Below are 22,755 nucleotides of genomic sequence, written 5' to 3' on the forward strand. Positions count from 1 at the left end.
AGTGATCTTGCATTACTGCTTGCCCAGACAGCCAGAGTCTCTCCATGCAAAAAGTCCCTTCTGCCATAATCCTTCACTCTACATCTGTCAGTCTCTGGGCTGTTCCCGTGTGGGCATCTTCCCCTCTCCTAGGGGAACAGCCTGTGGCTGGGAAACTGGACATGCTGAAGAGCCAAAGAAGAACAGAATGGCTGAAGCCAACTTTAAGCGAGCGCAGGAGGGCTTCAGCATGAGCCACTGATCCCTGGCATCAACAGCTCTCTTCTCTGAACTGCAGCGCTCCATTACAATTTATATTTTCTTCCTAGAAACCTGCCTCTGGCGATCATCATCTCACTACCTGTAGTCACTTTGGTTTACGTACTGACAAACTTGGCTTACTTCACAACCCTGTCGACGGACCAGATGCTGACATCCGAAGCCGTGGCTGTGGTAAGATAGGTGCATTTCTGATGTGACTCATCTGTTTTCCAGGGCTGGTTAAATCAGACTTACAATCTCTGCATACATCACCTAGTTTGTTCCAGGCTGATCATGGCTGCTTACAAAAAAGCTGATGTTTGACAGGAGATAAAGAGCAACTGTGACGGGAGCAGGGAAGAACAGCGTGATACCAAGTGGGTTTAATCACAGACAGTAGTAAGGGTGAGCAATCAGTTAGCGCTGCTCTTAATTCCTAAATATGCAAGGTTGCTGCTGGCCTCATGACTTCTCATCAGTTACCAGAGCGTGATATTTATGGGAAAAGGTCATTCAGTCAATACTGAACTAGATTGTTCTCTCTCTGTATCTTCCTTGTTTTAATTAAAAGAGAAAAATAATACTTCTATTAATTAAAATGCCATTGCGGTCAGAAGTCCTGGTTGCTTCAGAAGTGAGCAGCATGGTGTGACCTTGCAAACTGAGCGTGACCAGGATTGTTCAGTGCTTCAAGGGGAATCTCCCAGTCCAGGATAAGTTGGTCTGGGCCATTCAGGTGACAGTGCTGCATCCTTCGGATTAGTCCCAAGCCCCCGCTCCAGCCTGCACCTACGCAGTGCTGTTATCGGAGATGCCAGCCTGTGTTACATTGCTGTAGTTGTGTGCCTTTGCAAGTCTTGAAATCAATATAACAGCACTGGCGTAAAACTGCAGGGAAGCAGCGCGGGGTCAGTTTGTGATAGAAAACTACAACTCCGGGTCATGGCGTTTCTAAGGGGCTGAGTCCCAGGTCCTTATTCAGCCATCGGCAATATCTGCATGTCTGAATCTCCTCGCAGTTTCCATTTGGTCTTGAACTTTTGGATAGCCGTTCTGATAAATGTTGCGTCCTGACTCTGAGGGAGGGCCACGCTGCTGATTTTTTTGCAATTCTACAATATGCTTTTTCAGGAAGGAGTAGCAGCAAATGGCAGTATGGGAAACTCCAAAGCAGCTTCAGCGCTAAGCCATCATTTGTTCAGATTTCTACAAATATTAAGTCTTTGTAGGCAGCTGTGAGTTCTTTTGGACATTCTGGGTGCAAAATGTCTGTCTTGTTGCCCCCCATTTAGGATTTTGGGAACTATCACCTTGGCGTCATGTCCTGGATCATACCCGTCTTTGTGGGCTTATCATGCTTTGGATCCGTTAATGGATCTCTCTTCACTTCTTCCCGGTAGGTTTCTTGCTCAATTTTGTGGTTTTTGTTTACAAGTCATGCTTAATGCCCCTTCCTTTGGAGTTGTCCTCCAAAGAGTGGCTGTGGGTAGACACAAAGTCTAAAGAGTCTGGAGGCCATGTGGGGAATGTGGAAAAAAAACACCAGTAAGGCTTTAAAACCATATTCAGTTTAAAGGAAACCCTTTCAGTGGTCTTAGTCTTCTGTTCCTCAGGCAAAGTCCTGCTGAAGTTATTAGAACATAAACAAACACAGGCTTGGGGCTCAGTGATGTTGCCTGAGAAAGTGGCTTTAATGAAAAGCAGAAGGTTATGAAACTTCAGGGCTGAGAAATCTCTCCAGAAACGGGAGAAAGGACAGAAAGGACGGGGCAGGATGGGGACTGAGATGCTTCCAGTGCTGACACACATCTCGCCAGGTTGTCTTAGGAAAGTCACTTAATTGCCCTCTCTGGAAAGGAGGATATAGATACATCTTTTCTTGCATTCTTTGTCCGTCTCCAGCCTTCCTTCTGAGACGGGGACTTTCCACTGTGTATATGCAGAACACCCCGTGTTGGGGGCTGATCCTGCAGGGCCCCACTCCTGAACCAGTGACTAGCAAAAGGGTCCGGCTGGCGTCGTGCAAGGCACCACTAAGGTGGAAAACCTGCGTGGAGCCTGGACGTTTCAGTCTTGCTGCCTCAGCAGTGTCTAGGCTGAGCTTGGGCTGTCCCCACTTGTTTTGTGCTGAAGGCAAACCCCGGCCCGGGGCTGAAGGTTGCAGAGGTGATAACTGCTCTGCCTCCCCCACCTCAGGCTGTTCTTCGTGGGCTCCCGAGAAGGACACTTGCCTTCAATCCTGTCTATGATTCACCCCAGGCTTCTCACTCCCGTGCCATCCCTCATCTTTACGGTAAGCACCTGGCTCTGTGGTGATGAGCATCGACCCGGTGTTGAGAAACGGGTCGGGGGTAGGATCCCATCAGGGTGCTTGGAGGGGGGCTACTTGGGTACCACCTCCAGACACAGCCATTCCTGCATGCGCCTACAGGAGAGGATAGACCCTTCTCCTTCTCGTCATATCCTCACATTCCACTTCTGTTTTGAACTTGCTCCAGGCACCAGTTGAAAATAGCTTAAATAAGTAAAAATCAACATGATTCTTTTCCTGGCAGATAGTTCTTCTAAAGTATCTGTATGTAGTGTTGTGACATACATGGGTTTGCATACTCCCTTTGCTAATGGCTTTTTTTTTCTGGATGCAGTGTGTCATGACCCTGCTCTATGCCTTCTCCAACAACATTTTCTCAGTCATCAACTTCTTCAGCTTCTTCAACTGGCTGTGCGTGGCTCTGGCCATCATCGGCATGATGTGGCTGCGTTACAAGAAGCCAGAGCTGGAAAGGCCCATCAAGGTGAGAACAGTGTGGTCATTGTGTGGTGGGTCCTCCCCAAGTCCCTTCTCAGCACCAGGGAAGGTTCAGCGAGTTCAGCTGCTTGTCCTGTACAGAAGAGGGACTGGGATTGCAAGCGTGCAGGGGAAATGTTGTGTTGTAGCTAATGCGGGTGTCCTTGCTGCATGGAAATCTGCCGAATGTGAATCGGTGCGGGGGGATGAAGAGCTGCCACGGGCACGGGGACATCAGGGTGAAGGAGGCTCTGGGTGTCAGAGATGCAGGGTATTCTGGTGGGGTAGCCCAGTGGGAAGCTCTCAATGACTAACGTATTCCCCAGGACAAATCATAGGCTGTGGTTCTCAGTGAAACACTCTGTACCACCATGGAATTCACTTAAAATAGCTTTTTAATAAAGCAGACAAACCCACGCCTGCAGAGATGAGAACTTTGTTCTCTTTGTCCTTGGCCAGCTTGGCAGTACTGCATCCCATCTGGGAGGAGGCCAAAATCATGTCAGCCACAAGCGTGTCTGCCTTCCTTAAAGGCATGTTTCTCACTCATCCCCCAGCACGCTCAGGTCTCTGCCAGGCAACAGGAAGCCAGAGAGAAACAAACTCACAGACCTGTACCAGTGCCTTCCCAAAGTAACTCTTTGCAGGGTGTTTCCTTTGGTCTTTTTGGTTTTTCTTCTAAAAGCTGGGCTGTTCGCAGCAGGTGCCCTGCTCAGAACAGTGTAGCCAAGTCCTCTGAGACCCTGCTGTGAAGGTGCTATGGCTTGTGCTGTGGTTGCTGCTGAATTTGGTGCTGTTGGTACAGGTGCTTCTTATAAGGAATCATTCAAGGATGGAATTGGGGTCAAAAAAAGGGTGCTGAGAAAGGCACATGGCTCTTTGGCAAGCCACATCTCCATGCTTTGTTTTGCTCGTTTTAAATGTACGTGTTAAGTGTTAGCCTACGTCTGTTTTCTCCAGGATTGATGAAGAGCACTGCCTAAATCGATACCTTCCCCCTGGCAGTTCAAGATCATGGTCCCCTTGTTGAGAGCGCTGGGACAGACAGGAGCACTGTCCATGCGGGGGTGGAACATGAACTCCTTCCCTCCCCGGGCTGTACAGCTAGATAAACTTCAGTGGAAAGCGTACCCTGTTCCCCTGGTACAACTTCTAACGTGTTCTTTGGGTCCTTGTTTAGGTGAACATCTGCCTGCCCATTTTCTTCATCCTGGCGTGCTTGTTTCTCATTGCTGTTTCCTTCTGGATGACGCCGAAGGAATGTGCGATTGGCTTTGCAATCATCTTCAGTGGGATCCCTGTTTACTTCTTCGGGGTCTGGTGGCAAAACAAGCCCAAGTGGGTTCTCCAAGGCATCTGTAAGTATTACCAGTGAAGAGCAAGGGTGCAGCCTTGGCTTTTTCTCCAAAAATAGGAGCTTCCCAGTGAGCATGCTACATCTAGTAGCACTGGCTCTCCTTCGTGTAGTGGAGGCTTCCAGTGTCTTGGCTCTGATCGGTTCTTCTTTAACAGTAATAAGTTTCATCCTGATGATTACCTTATCTACCAAGCACCCAAAATGCACCCTGGCTTGTGATAAGTGCGCAGTTTGGGCCAAATACCGTGGGGGGTTTTTTTATCTTGGCAAACAGGGTATTGTTAGGCAGCGGAGCGTAATTCGCCGAGCACATTGCTGCCTTTCTTCTGCCTCCTGTAAAAGCCCAGGGTCAGGCCTTTTGTCAGCAGAGAATCCCTTTCTAGTGGTGTAGGAAGGGAAAAGAAGTAACAGCATAAAAGTCTGAGCACAGTTGGCCTCAATCTGACTGCTGAAAATTTGTAATTAGTCCCAAACCATCGCTTAGCCAGTGCTAACATTTCTGATCCAGTCAAAGTTCTCCTTGGCATCAAAATGCGGCAGCAGAGCAGAGGGAGGGGAATATCCCCTGGATGTTTTCTCTTACAGGGTTTATTTTTAAGATATGTTTGTATAAGGTTTTCCAACAGCTGACACTACACCACGGTGTGTTTTGAAGGGATGGAGAGGCTGTGCTTGGCACATGCAACCTCTGTCTGAACAACTGAATCAAGAAAGTCAATCCGTGTTGTCCAAGTAACTAAACTCTACCATCTGCCTCCCAGGTCTCATACAACAGGCTGACCTAGAAAAGCAGACAAGTAGAAATGCCCAGCCTTAGCTGGATGCTTTTTATGAAGAAGAAAAAGGCTTTCAACAGTGCTCAGCACTTGTTATTCTTTTTTTTTTTTTTTCCCCTGTCTGTCTCTGTCTCTCTCTCACACACTCCCTTTTTTATTCTGAGAATTAGGCTCAATTCCTGGAAAAGCCAGTTTTGCAGTGCCTGTGTGGCAAATTACCATATTAATTGTTTTTTACCACCAAAGGCTTGTACAGAGAATATAGAAAATATTCTGGGAACACAGAATGATAATCCTGCAAATGTCCAGTTAGAAACATACGAACTTTAAACGTATGTGTATATTCATATATTGCAGATAATTTTATCACCTCCAACTGACCCAAGTTTGACTTTGTGTGCATTTAGAATTAGCGTTAGCTTTACCTGGCAAGACTATCTTGTGATCTCCAAACACACAGTGAAGCAACAGAAAGCACAGGTGTGTTTGGATACTAGCCACCACAACTAATGGGTGAAAAAATAAAAGTTACTTCAGTTTAGCACCTTTCCTGTGCAAACTTGCAACTGAAATGCTTCCTTTGCTCTTCACCTGCTCTGTGCAAGGCAGCGGACTCTGCCTTGTGTTCAGTATGCTGAGCTGGTTTTGTCCTGGGTACTTGAGCCTTTAAAGAAGCTGTGTGCACATACGGCCGAGGTTTGCAAAATTGGAAGTAAAAGCATCGGCTCTTATTTGCGATGCCCATTCCTGCTATTGTGCCTGACTCAGTTTTGGCTGCGCGCAGTTCTGGCATCCAAACGTAGTTACCAAATCACCAGGCAATTAGAAACTGGTGTCAAGAAGTACCAGAGCCTCTCTCGGGGCAGTCCAGCATCCTAGCTGCAGGAGCAAAGCTCCCAGTGTTGCATGTTTAAATTCTGGGCATGAGTAGAGAGTAGCCCACGGCTCATTTGCTTTCAAGTCTTAAATTGTATTTGGACTAATCTTGCTCAGAACCACGGTGGGGAGGCAAATGGGTCAGCCCTTTTGAGGCAGAGTATCGTGAACCAAGACCAAGATATCTGTTGGGCCCCTGCGTGCGATCTCTGACCTGTGCTTTGCTTTCTTCCCCACAGTCTCTGCCACAGTCCTGTGCCAGAAACTGATGGAAGTGGTTCCGCAAGAATCATAAGCAGGAAAAGCAGAGACATTCAGCTCGAGGAAACGCACAATATTATTTTAAGACGACACAAGGAGAAAACGCTTCTGATCCCTCGTAAACAAAACCTAGGCACTGGAGCACCCCGTCGGAGCTGCTTCGTGTCTGACACTGTGCTCCTGGCTCTGCCTTGCCTCCTCCAGCCCCTCCGTCACCAACCTTTAGCCTGGCAGATGAGCAATGCTGCGATGAGAAGTTCTTGGTACGAACACGGGCCAGGAGGAGGAATTCCCGCTGGCAGCTTCGAAGGGGTCCTGCCTGTCCGGCAGCAGCGAGTGCGATCGGCATCTGTGTGTGTGTGTGTGTGCGCGTGTGTGATGCTGAGGGCTGTAGTTCAGATCTGTGTAGGCTTATTTGGTTTGGGTCTGGGATCCCCCAGATGCCGGCGATTCTGCTCGTGAGCCCGGTTTGAGTGTTGCCAGCCATACAAACGTGCCTGGGGCACCTGCCTTACCTGGTCAAGGCGGGGTGGTTGGCAAGGAAAGGTTGGCTGATGTTGGCTCACACGCTCACACACACACACAAACTTACACCAAAATCCCTGCTGCTGGATGCTTTGGACTCTGTCCGCTGGCAATGACTTAGGTGAGACAAGGCAGAGCAGAGTTAGTGTCAGAGAAACGATGTGGGGAGGCCTCGTCTGACTTTTGTTGCATTCCTGACTAGTGCACTCGGGGTCCCCTGCCACTGTCTGGCTTTTAACTCTCAGATCCAAGCCATCTCCCTGCTATTGAGCCGGTCCTCCGGGATGCTCTTCACCACAATGCCCATCCCGTGGCCCTGTGAATTAGCACTGGGGCAGGCCTGAGGGTGGAGTTCCTCCTGATAAACCCAGGGAATTGCAATTAGCAGAAAGCCAAGCCCTTGGCTTGCTCACTCCGTGTTTTTCTGTAGATAGACTATCATCCAGCATGGGTAGAGCAATATCATGCTCTCCCAATGGCCCTGTTCATTGCCCGCAGTGTGGTTCATGTTTGCCCCTAAACCATTTGCAAAGAGAAAATCAGGGTGGGATTCCCTTGGCTCGTTCCCTGATTGCCTGTCACCGTGCCCTTCGTTATGCTGTGTCTCTTCTAGAACATGCAGTGGAGATGGGACCAACTGGGTCTGGGGGTGCAGAAAGGGGCAGATGTCCCTGGATGGCTGGAGCCTGGCTTTAATCTCGGTCTGCCGTAGACGGTCTGTTTTGCTGTAAGAAGCAGGGACCAGGGGTCTGGTCCTTCTTCTTGCAAAACTGCAGCATCGGGTTTGGCTTGGTGAGATGCCCCCACCACCATCCTCCCGTTCAGGGAGCGCTCTTTGAGCATAAAGCATGACCCGCATGTGAAATCTTGTTTTGCTGTTGTGGGTGGTGCAGTCCCATCCTCTGAGCCCACCCCAAATTCCTCTAGTTCCCCAGTAGTCAAAACTGTCCTGTTCGGAACATGTTGCTTTATTTGGTCAAAAGCATCACCTTTTCAGCAAAACTGCAGTTCTTGAACAATTTGCTCATTATGCCTCTGCGCTTAAGGTGATAGTCAGTTGGAAATCAAAAGCATCTTTTCCCCACAAGTGAGCTGCTTCAGTCTCTGTTACAGATCTTCTTTGTGCTTGTGCTTTGTGCAAATGGGTTGTTGAACTACTTTTTCTCCTCAATATTTTTGTAAACTAAGATGTTTGGAAGCCGGGATCCTCGAAGAGCTAATGCTTTCTATTGGATGCTCCTTGTAGCATAGACTTATTTTGGATGAAGAGGCATTAAGGACCCCAATGGTACTAGCTCATGCTTTGTCCTTTTAAGCTCTTCAGCAAAAATAGTGCGTGTTATAGCAGGTGGCAGCTTCTGTTCAAGCGTGTGTGACAATGACAGTGGCTATGTCAACAAGCGTCTACGTGCAGCTCTTTGCTATTGCTTCGCCAACCACGCGTCTTTGCTTTGAGGCACTGCAGGAGGAATAGGTGAGACAATCATCGCGCTGAAAACCTTTGCTGTTGGGTTGTTTATTCCATGGCAGCACAGTGCGGATACACCCAAGCCAGCTCAGGTGCCACTTTACATGCGTTAGCATTGAGCTTTCCTGGAGCTAAGTTAACCTGTGGAAGAGCTGCAGCTGGTTTGGGTATATCTACAGTGCAGAAGAACCCAAAGTTTATGGCCAGTGCCTGGCTGTTCAGGGACCTATGTGCAATGAATTGGAGCATCTCAGATCCAGTGCCTGTGGAGAGGCATTTGCATAAATAAGGTCGTGAACCATAAAACCTGAACTCAGTTTTTGGAATCCTCTTCCAGCTGAAGGCCAAGATGTTTTGGCAGGGTAGTGATGGGAAATCACTGCTTATGCTGGACCTGTTTCATGGAGAGAGAACCTCAGTCTGTCACCTTCCACTTGGTCTGCATTTTTTTTGGCTGTAATGGTCTCAGGGCCAGCTTCCTGCGGGGCCTGGGTTCAGCGTAGGGGCTCTCAGTGCTAATATATACCAGCAGAATTACTTGCGATGCAAAGGAAAGGGATTTTAACTCTCAGCCACCTCAATCCAATGTAAATTAGCACTCAAGTCCAATGCACAGAGAGCTCAGAAATGGGTCCAAATCTCCCAAAGGCATGGGCGTTGCTTGGTTTGGACACATCTTTAAATTACTTTCATCAGTGATGAAGACCATCACTACATGATATCCTCGTGGTGAACCTTTCACACTGGTTTTAAAAAGGAGATGTCACACTGAGAAATATTTTTTTTATTAACTAACTGATCTCAATTAAATCCTTAACTTGCTTGCTTGCTCTTTATGAATTTTCATGATTTTTCACTTGCTGCTAAAGATCTTTCTCTTGTACTAACCTGCTGGCTCTGGCATTGCTACCATATGTTTCTTGGTGATCTCGCCAGCATCTCCCTGGCAATAGAGCTATAGGAAGAAACTGAACCAGGTACCAGCACAGAATGACAAAAATGTTGGATTTGGTCAGCCACAGCTCACATCTCAAAGTTTACCTTGCAAAAACCTGATTTCTTTTATCCCCAGTTCATTGACCCCGACAGTTCCCCTCCACCAGAGCTTGGTAACACGGCTGTAAGAGGGTGGGTTATTTTTTCCTGGAGGTTAGGGAGATAATGAGTAAGGGGGTTGAAACTGAATTTCATTTTATAAAGAAAACACAAGAAAGTAATTTCTCCAGTGGGTGAAACTGCTGCTAACAGCATTTGCTGTCCAGTGCGACAGCTTGTAACTCAGATCAGCAACCAGGAGTGTCTGCTGCCCTCAGGGGCTTGCTGTGTTCAGCTGGATTTTTGGTATGGAAAAAAGAGAGAATACATCCCTGTGAAAGACCTCCTTGCTGCTTGTTTTCCTCAAATGTGGAATGACATGTCACAGAGAGTGAGGGGAGCAACAGAGACTTCACAGAAAATTTCTCATCATTCCCAGCACTGGATGTGGGATTTTTCTGTTGTTTCCCTGTTCACTTGTGCTCTTTCGAGCCCGTGATCAGTCATGCCTGTTGCAACCCACCAAGGGAGAGAAACCCTTCCCGCAAAGGACACGTACAACCACAGTGACCGTGAGTTTGCTTTTTTAACAGTAGCTACAGTTAAACGAGATACCGCGTGAATCTACTTCATAGGACAGTATTCTGCAAGTACAGCTGGGGCGGTCATGTCAGTGCAATTGTAGAATCACAGAATCATTTAGGTTGGAAAAGACCTTTAAGATCATCGAGTCCAACCATGGAGCCGTGGCTGCGTATTTCTGCAAGCGATGGCTGTGCCTCAGTAGTCCCTTGGTCCTTCTGCTAAACCCCCCCTTTCAGTTATTGCTTTTCTTAGCTTGTTTTTAAGTATTTAGACTCCCAGGCAGTCAGTTGTTAGGGGTGTTCACAGAATAGCGTCTCTCGGGGATTGCTAAAATGTAGGGCAGAGGCATGCAGGAGCGGGTGGCCAAGTGCTTTCTTACCCATTGGGTTCCTCTTTCTAAATGAGAAACCTTCTTCCCGACTGAGAGGGGAACCAGCCCCACAAAATGCTCCCGGCCAAAAATGGGGCTTGAAGTCATCCTGGGTGGATATTTCTTTTTTTCCTTTTTTTTTTTTTTTTTTTTAAACTTCCTGCAGTATTTGCAGTGTTTTCCATCTCAGATACTGTGTTCTGGTAAACACGCTTTTGTTTTTAACGGCACCCTCTGTGGACACTAAGTTCAAAGGGACTCTGTCACTGTTGAACAAACTTTAAAGACCCTTCAACTGGATTGAAACTTGTAAGAAGCAGCTTTGTTTTTCTCCGAGCCCTCTCCCTGTGGGCAGCTCAGGCAAGGGAATAAATTGGGTTCCTCCATGGGCTCCTCCACTGTGGGTCTGCCTGAGAGCAGAGCCCTCGAGGGGCAGCGGCGTTGCAGCAGAGCTTTTCCCCACGGCCACGACTTCCCAACCGTGGAGAGATGTTTGCAGTGGCAGAGTCCCGGTGTGGCTGTGGGGAATCGCAGGGAAGGCTTCCTCTCAGTCTGGGAAGGTACCCGTGCCTTCAGCCGAGGCTACAGTGTTCTCGGGCTTTAATAAAAAATAAAAATTAAAAAAAAAAAAAAAAGAAGGAAACGGTCAAATGCTGTCATTACACAACACTCTGGCTGTTTGCGACTGTTCTTGTGGGATGCCAGCTTTTCCATCAACCGGTTGCGCAACTCCATTTCTAATGACATCAAAGGGGAAGGCAACGTTGGCCATTGAGAAAGGGCTGGAACAAAGTTTCCTACTGGAGCTTGGGAAAGGGCAGCCCAGGGGCGAGACGGCTCCCGTTCCCCCCTTCCCCAGGGCTCTTGCTGAGGTCTGCCGGCCGGCGCCACAACCTCGGCAGAGCCCCACAGACTGAATTGCAGCCTTGTGCCGGCCCCGGGAGCCCGGCGATCATCTCCGGCTGTGGGATGGGCCGGCGCGGCTGGAGCCGGCGGCACTTGGCTGCCGACCAGGGAGCGCGGCAGCCGGCTCCCTGCGGCGATGGGAATCTGCTCCCGCGCCTCCGCCGGGGACCTTACCCGTGCCAGGGCATCCCACGAGACCTAGGCGTTGAGGGATGCTCAAGGGGCTCTTCGTTTCTGCTGGCTTCTTGAGGAGTTAAAGCCAGCCAGCCTTACGCTGGTTTTGCCCATACTTGAGAAGTTTCTTCCCAGTTTACATGGTCGGAACTGGAACTAGCAGACGGGGTTGGGGGGTGCGTGTGCACGGGATGCTGCTGGGAGTCAAAGCCAAGTGCCGCTCAGCTGCACGTAGGAAATGTGGCTTGGATTAGGTCGACCCTAAGAAACTGATGTCCAGAGGATTATTTCTTTGCTTTTAGCCCCCCATTCCTTGCGTGAGAAGGGGTGTTGCTTCCTCCAGCTGTTGAAGTGTTAATGAGAAAAAAAAAATATTTTTTTAAATATTGAATTAATTTTTAAATGGCCTAAAAGAGACTTTATATCTACACCTAAATTATTCTCGTTGGGTGACGTTCATCTCGGTGCAGGGGCTCTGCAGGCGCTCGGATGCTCTCCCACATCCCAGCCAGTGGGACGTGGTGCTGTGGGGTCCGGTTGCGTCTCCTGCGCTGGGATGAATTTCACGTGTAGGGAAAAAAAAATCCTTATTTGTTCAGAGGACGGGGTGAGGTTCGTGTCCCACCTAAATCCTTGCAAAGGAAGAAATTTAAGTGGTACCCAGACCTTGCGCTGGCCGGCAGAACAAAAGGAGGGTGAAATTCACTTCTAGTGAATGATCTGACTTTTCAGAGATACCTTTCTTCTAAAGTTTGTATTTTTGTTGTTTTTTTTTTTAAAAACACAATAAAAAAAGGATCTTAACATACAGAAGAAATTCTAGATCTGATTTACAATTTTGTTATATTTGGTTGCTTTAAAAATATTTTACTAATTTAAATGTTGCTGTAGATGACATTCTATTTATTTGAAGGGGTAAATATCTTTTAGTCTTAATACTTCTACAGTAAGCGCTGTCTATTTACAATGTTTGTGTTCTGTCAACACAGCTATTCCACGACTGAGTGCTGGTCAGCCAGTAGTAACTTAATCAAATTGCCTTGTAAAACAAGATGTCTCCTGCAATGTATTTTTTCTAGTATTTCTTGATTCTTTTATGTCTGTGGTTAACAAATCTGTTAAATGTTTGAGTTGGTCTATGTTTTGGGTTGTTTTGTTTTTTTAACAAAGAAAGCTGAATTACAACTCTCTTGTTGCTGGTCTTTGCCTCTAAAACTTCTATTTTGCAAAAGGTTGCCTTGTTTATCCCACAGCCAGCAGCACCTGAGCCCTGCGTTTCCAAACATTCCTCTTGCAGATGGGTCTAGGAACATAGCCGAGCAATTACAGCAGCCATTCCTCTATCACCATCCTCCTTTTAAAAATTCTAGTTACTGTTTCTGGTTTTGCATGTGTTAAAAGTAAGGGAATGGGAAAGTGGGTGAGGTTTGGGAAGAGGTAGGAGCAGACGACAGATGTCCTAATTCCCAGGGTGTATCTGCATTGGTTATATGACAGATGCTGCTGGTAAAAGCCTGCAGCCAAAAAAAAAAAGTCTTAACAGCAGGAAGGTATCAAACTTTCTGCGGGGAAAATGATCCTCTGCTGCAATCCCTCCTCCCTGTGTCCTTCCAGGCTGGAGAGATGCTCTGTCTGCAGGGGCCCTGCAGGGAGGGGATGGGATGCTCAGGGGTACAGAAAGGCGGAGGTGTGGGGATTGCTGGAAGATTTGCACTTCTGGGTGTGCAGATGGCAGAGCTCAGTTTTCCTTCCTAAAGGAGAAGATGGTGTTCAGGCTATTCTGTTGACAAACACACACACACACCCCAAGAGGAAGAAACAGGCATGAGAGGAAGGCTGCAAAGAAAACCCAGTAGTAAAGGGACACTTCAGTGATGCCTACAGAGGCTGAAGAGGTGTTACACACAAATTTCATACTGCATTCTAGGTGCTACAGTCAACTGATGTCTTGAGCAATGAGGGAATTCCCGAGAAAGAGGCAATTCTTGATTTACTCTCGAGCATTGTGGCTGTTCCAGAAAGTAACACTGGAAGAGAGAATCTGCAGTGTTACATGCTTAAGCCCAATGTCCTTGTAAGACCAAACCCCTAAATATATATATATATAAAAGGAAGAAGTCAGAGGTGCAGAAATGAGAATGCAGTTACAAGGAAAAATGTGTGCAACAAGGGGCACAGAGGCTCTCCAATATGGCATTAGAGACTCTTAGTGGAGGAATTAAAGTAATCTAAGAAAAACATCTCTAAAAGCCAGCATGGCTGAACAGCAGAATAGCCTGTGCCATTAGCGATTTAAAAGAGATCATTCAAAAAGTGACAGTTGTGTCCAAAGAAGGAAAACAGAGGAGAGACTAAACTGGCAAATTAAATATAAAACCTCAATAAGACAAGTCAACACTACATTCACAAGCAGGACGCTGATGGCCCGAGGAGGAGAAGGGCTGTGACGCCCATGGGAAGCCTGCCAGAGACACAGCGGACCCCGTGCTGTGCTGCAAAGTGCTTTAGCAGACAGATAAGGCAGTAGCACAGAAACAGAATGAGTTATTTGCATCCGTGTTTGCTACAGGCTTGCTTGGAGAAGTTCCCGTGCTGGAGTCTTTCTTCACAGGGAGCAAGCCCAAGGATTTGGTGCCAGATAAAGCATCCTATTTCAGAGCAAAGCTCCAGCTGTGGGATTCAGAGGCCTTCAAGAGCTGCGAAGGGTCCCAGATCAGATTAAGTGCTACCAGCAGCCATGTGCAACCCCCTGCACAACGCAGCAGTGATGCCTGCTGTATCGGAGCTGGCAAACGGGATGCCAGTACAGGTAAAGGGTCCAGGAGTAGACCAGACCAGTTGCAAGAAGCTGTTGTAGAGGGTACAGTGAGCAGGGAGACGGAGGAGAGCATCCTGGGGAGAAACATGCAGCTTTTGTACAGGGAGGTCAGTCCTCAGCAGATCACCACGCTTCCAGTGCTTTGCATCCTTGGGTTTTCAGCAGGCTCAGGGTCTCACTGAGCTACCCACAGGGTTTGAAAGAAGGAATTCATTTCAGTGGTAGTTGTTTGGGAGAGCGAAAACACTGGCAAATGTAGTTAACAGTGGAGGGAGGTGGTCTGCAGAGCTTGCGTGTGGATCTTGGTTCAGGCCAGTTCAGCACATACGATCTGGAAAGAGACGGACAGGGGTGGCAAAGTCTCCTGGAGAACGAGCTTTTTTCAGGCTCATCAAATATAAAGTTGATTGCAACGAGGCATCTCCTGGCAGGGAGCGAGCGCTTAGGCGGGCAGCCCGAAACAAAGGCGGGAAGTGTTTTATCGCACACGGCAGTGTTAATCATGCGCTCGGTGTCGGGATGTTGTTGAGACAACTTTTATGTGTGCATAAAAGTTCAAAAAGAGCTCAGATAAAAGGGTTTGTTACTAACTGCAACAGCCCTGGTGCAGCCTCAGCCTCGAGCGCTGTCTTTGTGAGTCCCAGGCTGGAAGAACAAACTCGGGAAGGGATCAGACCTCGTGTTTCATATGAGTTTTCTCTGAAAGATCACTACTGATTGCTGCTGGAGACGCGGTCCTTTGGCCATGTGTTGACTCTTGGCTCCCCCCCCAGTTGTCCTTTCCTTTGGTGCCACTGCAGCAGCCATGCTGTCGTGCCCGGAGGATGAACATCAATTCATTAACGGCGGGAGAAGAAACCCCACGGTGGTAGAGGAAGCCTCGTGCTGGGCTTTGCCCAGGAAGGAATCACTGCATGGTAGCCACGCAGCAAGACTGACGTTTTTCCACCCTCTAACCAAACCCATGACATTTTTCTCCCCAAACCCAGGAGCACCTGTGTGTTTGAGTGGAGTGGAGAGAGGCACAGGGGTCTGCCACCAAAGAAGGGTGAGCCCTTGAAGCAGCAAGTAGAAATGCCTCTGCAAACTGGAGGCAAGCCCAGCAAAAAGCAATAAAACAGCTGTTTATTTGAAGATTTGTGCAAAGGATGAAAGGCACTAAATATGTTTGGGTTGGGAAGAAGCCACTAAGGGTGGGGTGTGACATGGGCTGGGAACTGCTTCAAGGGTGCAAACATAAATGAAAGCAAGGAGCTGACAAGGAATTGTGGATAGAACTAATAAAGGGATCCTCTGAGGCAGATAAATACACCAAAAATGAGACACAGGTATAAGGAAAGTTAATAAAAGGAGAATTGATGCTGACAAACTTCCTTGCAGAAAAATACACCCAACAACAAAATTGTCCCGTTCATATTGAAGCAATGGAAGTTCTGCTTGGAAGTCTTTTTTTTTGAAGGGAGTTGCTAGTATTTCACCTGTTGTACCAAAGCCATGAAATAAAGGTGTCTCTTCAGAACATGCCAGTCTGTCCTGGTTTTGCTGGAGACCTACTTAAGGTGTCAGAGCTCAGCGACACTGGATTTGTAGAAGAGTGGGTGTTGTAGATCTTTAACAGAAGTATGCCTCCAACCCCCTGATTACCAGACCTTGAAATAAAGCAGAGGGATTTTTTTACAGATACCTATAAGGTTTTTTCCCCCCTGCATATTTACTGAATATGCAAGTTTTTTGCCTATCTCGGACTGCCACCCCCTCACCGGGGAGAGATGGCACAGGAGATGGTGCTGCAATTGGGGGGGAACCTGGGAATCCAGGCTCTCCTCCAGCCAACCACCACTGTGCCTGGTTGTGCCTCAGTTTCCCCAGCTGTGAACGATCTTGCCCACCTGACAAGAACAGATTAAAAGCTCTGCCTGAATCAGGTGGGGCAATAAGTGCTGGAAATTCCCCTGGTCTTCATCCAAGCTGCACAACGCAAAAGAGAAATCCACATTTGAATCCCTATATCGAGTAAGAGACCAGGGAAGTAAGAAATGACAATTCCTCCTACCTGAGCCTCTCTTTCCTAATGTAACTGACTTGTCCTTCAGACGCTGTTCTTCTAGGGCCACCGTGCAAGGCACCTCGTGTTCACGTGAAGAGTTCTGCCAGGACCCTGTCTCCAAAAGCCAGCTTGCAGTCAAGGTTTGCTGGAGCAGAAAATGTACCTGTTGCCTTAGTCTTGTTAAATACATGCCTTGGGGAGCTTGTCCCCAGATTTGGGTTAGCTGAAAGCTCTTTCAGCACAATCCAATTACCCACCGTGTGCACCAGGAGCCGTGGCAGCGGTGTTGGCCGGCAAAGAGCCGAGCGGCAGCCCAGTTTGGATGGAGCTGGCAATGCACTGAGCAGGGGAAGGATGCCGGGGTGAGGGACAGTGCCTGAGACAACGGAAACAAGCAGGATGACAGATTATGTAAGAAAAATAATTATTTTTCTGTAGTAAGAGCTCTTTTCAACACCTCCTTTTGGAACTGATTCCCTGCCTCCCCTTTGCAGCCAGGGCAATAAGCACTGAAATGATCCAGCTCGACGATCCTCTCCTGCTCTCCCAGCTCCTCTGCATGGGTTGTCATCACTTGTCACTGTGTCCTTCAGAGCTAGACCACATCGCCGGCAGTGGCAGGGACATGTACAGGTTACAAAGCAGCCTCGGTGGGTAGGAATGCATTTGTCCATGGCTGCCCCCGAGCAGACGAGTAGAAGGTCTTTATATGTGCTCCATCTATGCATTGTGCCAGGCTCTTTGCACAATTCAAAGCAAGCTTTGAGCAGGCTATCATCAAAGACCACTCCAGACTTCTGAAAATGAGGTACTGTCTGCAACGGCATCAAGAATCTCGTAGCCTCCAGAGCCGTCAACAGTATTATCACAAAAATGAGTAATAAAAATAAAAGGCACAGAGCTTTGTGCACGCTAAGTGCCATAAGCAAATAAATCCTAAGGATGTGGCAATATGCCTGTAGGAACCCTAAAAGCCTAACTACGTGGTGGGAGCATGAGTGTGTTCTGCGCTTTGGACCAGTTTTCTGGCTGGTTTGGTCAACGTCTCCAGGAGCCTGGCTCTGCATTTCAGTGAGATCATTTCTGCTCTAACTTGCCTGGGAAAAGCACGGGCTCCCCCCTCTCCCCATGCAGCTCCTCGCCTTGTGTAACCGCTGCGTGCTGCAAGGGCGGGAGAGCTTGTCCCTCTGAGCCTTTGGCTTTACAGAGCTCATAAATCAGGTCCAGGCATCTCAGGTATTCAGGAGGTTTTGTGGTGTGATGAGCTGCGTGGAGGTGCCGGTGCATGTTATATCTGAGAGTAGCGTTGCTGCAAAGACACCAGATCAGTTAAAAGAAAAAAAAAACCCAATGTCTGGAGGGGATGTGTTACCTCTGCCAGGAGAAGGGTGGGTGGTGAAGCTCCTGCTCAGTCGATAGGGACTAAAGCCCAGCAAGTTTCTGTGTTAAAAAGAATATGCAAAACACACTGGCACCTGCAAGGACTTGAAATGAGGTTGCTGCTGGCCCTGGCTTTCATTAAACAAAAGTCAGCAGACCAACTGCACATAGATAATAAAAACAACAGTACATGTAATCTTTCTACATTGAGTCTTGAGAAAATCAAGCTGAACTTCTTGGGATTGTATCAACAGCAGTTGGGAAAGCCGTTGTGTGGCCAACGGGGAGATCTGGCCAGCCAAAGGCATGCAAGAAGGAGCTCAGTTTGCCGACATTACTGCAAGGACCGAAAAGGATGCCCAGACTTGGCAGTCCACCCTGCCCTGCCCCTCTGCCAGGCACCGACAGCCGTGAAACCTGCCTGCAAGTCACTGGGACGTGGGCGCTGCTGGGGGAGAGCTGGCTGGATCGAGGAAAAAGCCACCGTATGCCACAGAGACCCAAAGGGAACATGCTTTGGTGACCAGAAGCTGCCCGACGTGCTGGGCATTACCACCTTTTCACTGTTTCACTATTTCTTCCACATTCGAAGTCGGCTGGCTGTTCGGATCTTTAAAAGATTTTCCAGATGTTCCGATGAACTGCAGGAATTGCAGGGCTGGGAACGCTCATGCCAGGCCCAGCTCCCTGCTGTTAACTGGTTAGAAGCTCCTAATGCTGCTATTGCTGCCGGTCCGTCCGTCTGCAGCATTGCTCCTGCTATTCAGCTATTTGCCAACATAGTGTTTGCATTAGGAAAAAAAAAAAATTAATCCTGATTGACAAAGTTGCTTGAAATAGTCTTTTCAAAGAGGTGCTGGCTTTCCACAATGTAAAGAGTTTAAGCTCTCACATGACACGTTGGGTTGTGCAATTACTGCAGAAATCAGCATTGGCTCTAGACAGCGTGGTCACAGGGGGAGAGCAGGAACCTGAGAAAGCAGCCAGACGGAAGGGTCTGGGCTGATGAGCTGCTAATTGGACAGTCCTTCCTCAGGTACAGAAAATAATTGCTTCAAAATAAAAATGCCAGTTCCTAGAAGCAAGCCATTTAAAGCCACAATAATCCCAGTGTAGATCAGACCCTCTGAGTAACCAAAAATTACTATTGCTGGTCACATTTTTTCTTTAGAAGGAACATTTGGGGATGGAAAAATCCTTTTGTCACTTGTTCATGTTTGTTTTCTTTATATACCTCTGATATTTTCCAGAAAAAGCCAGAAGCCTGGCATTACCAAGTTAGAAAGCCTGCAAGCCTCAAACCTCTCTAGCTTTTCTTTAGTTTCCACATTTAATTAAAATTAATACTTTAAATTAAAACATAGAAAACTTAAGCAAAAATAGTCTTTTTTCTAATACCTCATGGAGTTTCTGAGTCGGTACTATCACTGCTGAGCAAATGTTAAACAGGTTTTGTCTGTCTTCTTATTCATTAAACCAAATTTGGGAGAACCTCCTGCACCCAAGTCAAATGAGATAAACCCCAAAATCTTGCAAAATAATGGGATTTTCTTCTCACTGTGTGGGCCAAATACCATCTGGATTTCTTCCCTGGCCTCAGCACAGAAAAACAAGCCTGCAAAACCACTTGTACACTCGCCTAATTCTGCCCATGGGCTTGCAGCCTCTTCAGTGTCTGATGCAAGACCCTACCGAAGGCTGTTGTGTAAGAAGAAAACAGCAGGAGCCATTTCGCAGCCTACAGGGTGGGAAAGCACCCGCAGAAGCACAGCCCTGCCCAGTCTCCCCACAAAACCGGGGGCTCTGCTTCCTTCCTCACGGGAGGCTCTTTTTTTGCAGGAAAAGGGCCTTATACTCAACCCAGCAGCCACGAGGCTGCCCGGTGCAGAGCTGTAATGGTGTCTCAGAAATGGGCTGTTTTGCTACAGAACAAGATCCCTGGCAGAAATGCAATTTATGGCAACTATCAGTGATTTAACCACCCGCTTGTTGTGGCCTGTTCTCTGCCTGTGTGCTGGGAAAAAGGCTTCAGTCTGAGAGCTTTTGGATGCTGAAGCCAGCTCTGTTGATTCATGTAGGGGGTTAGGCGGGGAAGGATGCTTTCACTGGATTTTCCTTGCCCTTATTAAATGAATTCCAGCCTTTCTGTGGAGCTGCACACCCTTGCTTTGTGTGCCACGGTCTCCCAGGCGCCAGTCCCGGTGCAAATCATGGTGGGATGAGTGCTGCATTGGGTGTTTCGGGGTGGTTTGCTTCGAGCATCGACGCTTTCAGGGTGGTTTGCTCCAAGCATCGATGCAAGTGCCATGAGGGTTGACCTGCTGCATCCTCACTCCCGAAATTCTGCTGGAACGGGGAGCTGCAACCAGCAACCCGCAGCAGCTGCACGTTCAAACCCTCTCGAGGCTTGTGTTGGAAAGAAACCACAGACATGGGGGAAACTCCTTTCCCACCCATCTCTGAGAAAATAGTGCGGAGATGAAAGGAAAAAACTAATCTCAAGGCTGGTTAACTCCAGCCGGGTGTGACAGAACCAGGGCTTGGGAAGAGATGGGGAATTGGAGACAAAGAGGAAAATTGACCTGGAATGAAAAAGGGATCTTGATCCTGCATTAGATCAAAGAGCAAAAGGCACGTTGGGAAGAGCTTCCCTGCCGGGTACATGGTTTGGTGGTGGGGCAGGCGGAGGAGCTGGCAACCCTCCCCTGTACAAATAACTCCAAAGGGGCGGCAGGAGGAATTGGGCCACAACCTTTCAGTTTGGATTGCAGCGCCTTGGAAAGTGAAGGGCTCTGGATCCTGCTGCTCAAAGGCCAACCCAAACTCCCTGCACCATTTGGGTGAAGTTCCCTATGTTTTTAGACTGATGGAGTTACCACCCAGAGCTAAAGGATTTTCCCCAACTAGGTTTGGTGAGGTTTCTCTCGTGGCCTCAGGCGCAGGCAGTACTTGGCTCGTTGCCTCTCCCCAACAAATAACCACCGGCTTGTTCAAACCCCGATGGCCTCCAGGTGCAGTGGATAAAGGTAAGGGATTTGGTAGGAATAAGGAACCCCAGCACCAGCCCATGCCTGCCTCCAGCTGAGCCCTTCACCAGGCAAGTCTATGCCTGGGGAGAGCCACTAGCCTCTCCTGGTAGCTGCTTTGCAGTTGAGAGCATCGCCAGATAGCTTTGCTACATATTTGTTTGATATGTACCAATTCCCACTGATAAAAAGCTGTAATACAGCTTACGTGAGCTAACAGCTCTGTGCAGAAGAAATGACCTTCCTGGCACACCTCTTTGCTGGATGTCCCACGACAGCAGTGTCATACAGAGGGATGTGTTGCCTATGTGGGCTGCACAGCATCTTTATTTCATGGTGTCTTGAAAAAAGTGTACTCTTTTTAGTGGAGCAGCATCCCCCAGCACTACAAGTGAGCAGGAGGAGCCTGTCCATGAAGGCAGCAGAGCGGAATGGGCAGCTTCTGCAGCTGATGTTGCACAAATACATCCCCTGTGCCCTGCTCTTCCTCCTGGTGCCTGTCCTGCTCTCTCACTTTGTACCTGGAGAGCAGGGAAGAGCAATTGTATTAAAGTGGAGCTGGCCCTTTGCATGGGAGTATAACCCACCGCTCCCGCTGGCTGGTCAGCAGACAGTCTGGGCAAAAAGAATAGCACCAGAATGGGCATCCTGCAGCCCACCAGACCCAGGCACCCAGCCACGATCCCACTCCTTCCCTTGTGCGGCTGGGTTGCTTTTCACCTCGGTCCTGTAATGTGACAGTTTATCTTGTGGGAAAGCGTGAAGCTGGCCTGAGTGTCAACAGCCACCATAGAAACCCAGTTTACGCTCCTGATCCTTGCCAGAGAGTGCTGCAGAGCAAGCAGCAGGTATCAGAGTAAATATTGGTTTTCAAATGGGACCTAATTTGCGTCTGCTTCGCCAGCAGACTGGATCATGTGTGGTGTGTCAGATGATTGTTTTTCACATAGTTATCTTTGTAATAAAGCTGTGCTTTCCATTCAAACAGCACAGAAAAAAGCCCATTGTGACATATCACCAAGATCTGTTTTTTGCTTCCCTATGCGACTCTTTCTTTTCTGGTAAGAGAAATGACATCATAGGTCAGGAAACCAAGATGGTTATTTCCAAGAGAAAACCGTACATGTTACAGTGATAGAAAAACTGTTAATGGATATTAGTTTCATTGGGATTGCAGCTTGAGGTTAAAATTAAATCTTTTCTTTAAAAAACGAGTCAGTGATAGATAGACAGATAGGGGACAATCACCTACTACATCATGTCTGTAAAAACATCCTGAAACATGTTCAGAAGTGGATGTGATGTCATCTTTTAAAAACTAAATCATACTAATTGCTGGAGTTTGAATCTATCCAAACACTCAACGCAAGAGAACAGTATTGTGATAAGGTGGTGGCCTTTGTAGATGAAACACAGTCTTCTGCTGGAAGGAAAAAAGAGTTTTGTCTACATTTCATGGTCCCTAAATTGTTAACCATCCCCAGAGGGTCCACTATGTTTTTGGGGGTTCACAAGGAAGAGTGAGAAAGAGGCAACTCAATATAATTGCAACCATGGAGCATGCGTCTCCCATGTCTCCTGCTCCATGCACAGTTTCTCATACCCACCACAACCAACACAATCAAACTAAAGTGCAGACCCCACTGCAGCAGCTCCTGCTCCTAAAGGCTAATGCTTTAGGAGAACATTTCTGCTCATGAGAGTGGTTAATATACCCAAGTGTACCTTTTTAAGCCATTGAGAATGAACAAATATTTTCTTTTCTTTTGCAAAACCACAAGGAATCTTGCCAGGGTCATCATTTCCTGAGGGTAAATGTTTAGTGTGATAAGGGACGTATGGAGCTATCTTTACCAAGGAGCTAAACAAAACCAGACTGAACCTTACTAAGCAGGAGAACATACCAAATTCCTCCAGAGTGCATGGCTCAGGCTGGTAAAGCCTTGTCAAATCAAGGTGACAGCAGCAGGTATGGCAGTAAGTAGATAATCTGATCCCAATAGCTGTCAGAGCACTACCAGGAAAAGCTAATGCTAATCAGTTGTGGAAAAACCTACTCACCCATCAGGATGGTGGCTTTTTGTGAAGATAAATCAGAATTAATTTCATCAATGTCGCTTTTA

General features: G+C 47.8%; 1 protein-coding gene across 1 annotated transcript in view; it reads left to right on the forward strand.

Annotated features, from left to right (window-relative positions):
- Positions 1 to 12,546, forward strand: part of SLC7A5 (solute carrier family 7 member 5) — a 41,288-nt gene extending 28,742 nt beyond the window's left edge. Inside the window, exons 5-10 of the mRNA XM_009922095.2 lie at positions 309 to 432; positions 1,533 to 1,636; positions 2,437 to 2,533; positions 2,886 to 3,035; positions 4,209 to 4,386; positions 6,277 to 12,546. Of these exons, the coding sequence (XP_009920397.2) occupies positions 309 to 432; positions 1,533 to 1,636; positions 2,437 to 2,533; positions 2,886 to 3,035; positions 4,209 to 4,386; positions 6,277 to 6,332 (709 nt within the window). The 3' untranslated portion in view covers positions 6,333 to 12,546. The remainder of the gene's footprint in view (positions 1 to 308; positions 433 to 1,532; positions 1,637 to 2,436; positions 2,534 to 2,885; positions 3,036 to 4,208; positions 4,387 to 6,276) is intronic.
- The last annotated feature ends 10,209 nt before the right edge of the window (positions 12,547 to 22,755 follow it).

This window comes from Haliaeetus albicilla, chromosome 10, assembly GCF_947461875.1.
Source record: "Haliaeetus albicilla chromosome 10, bHalAlb1.1, whole genome shotgun sequence".
Taxonomy (NCBI): domain Eukaryota; kingdom Metazoa; phylum Chordata; class Aves; order Accipitriformes; family Accipitridae; genus Haliaeetus; species Haliaeetus albicilla.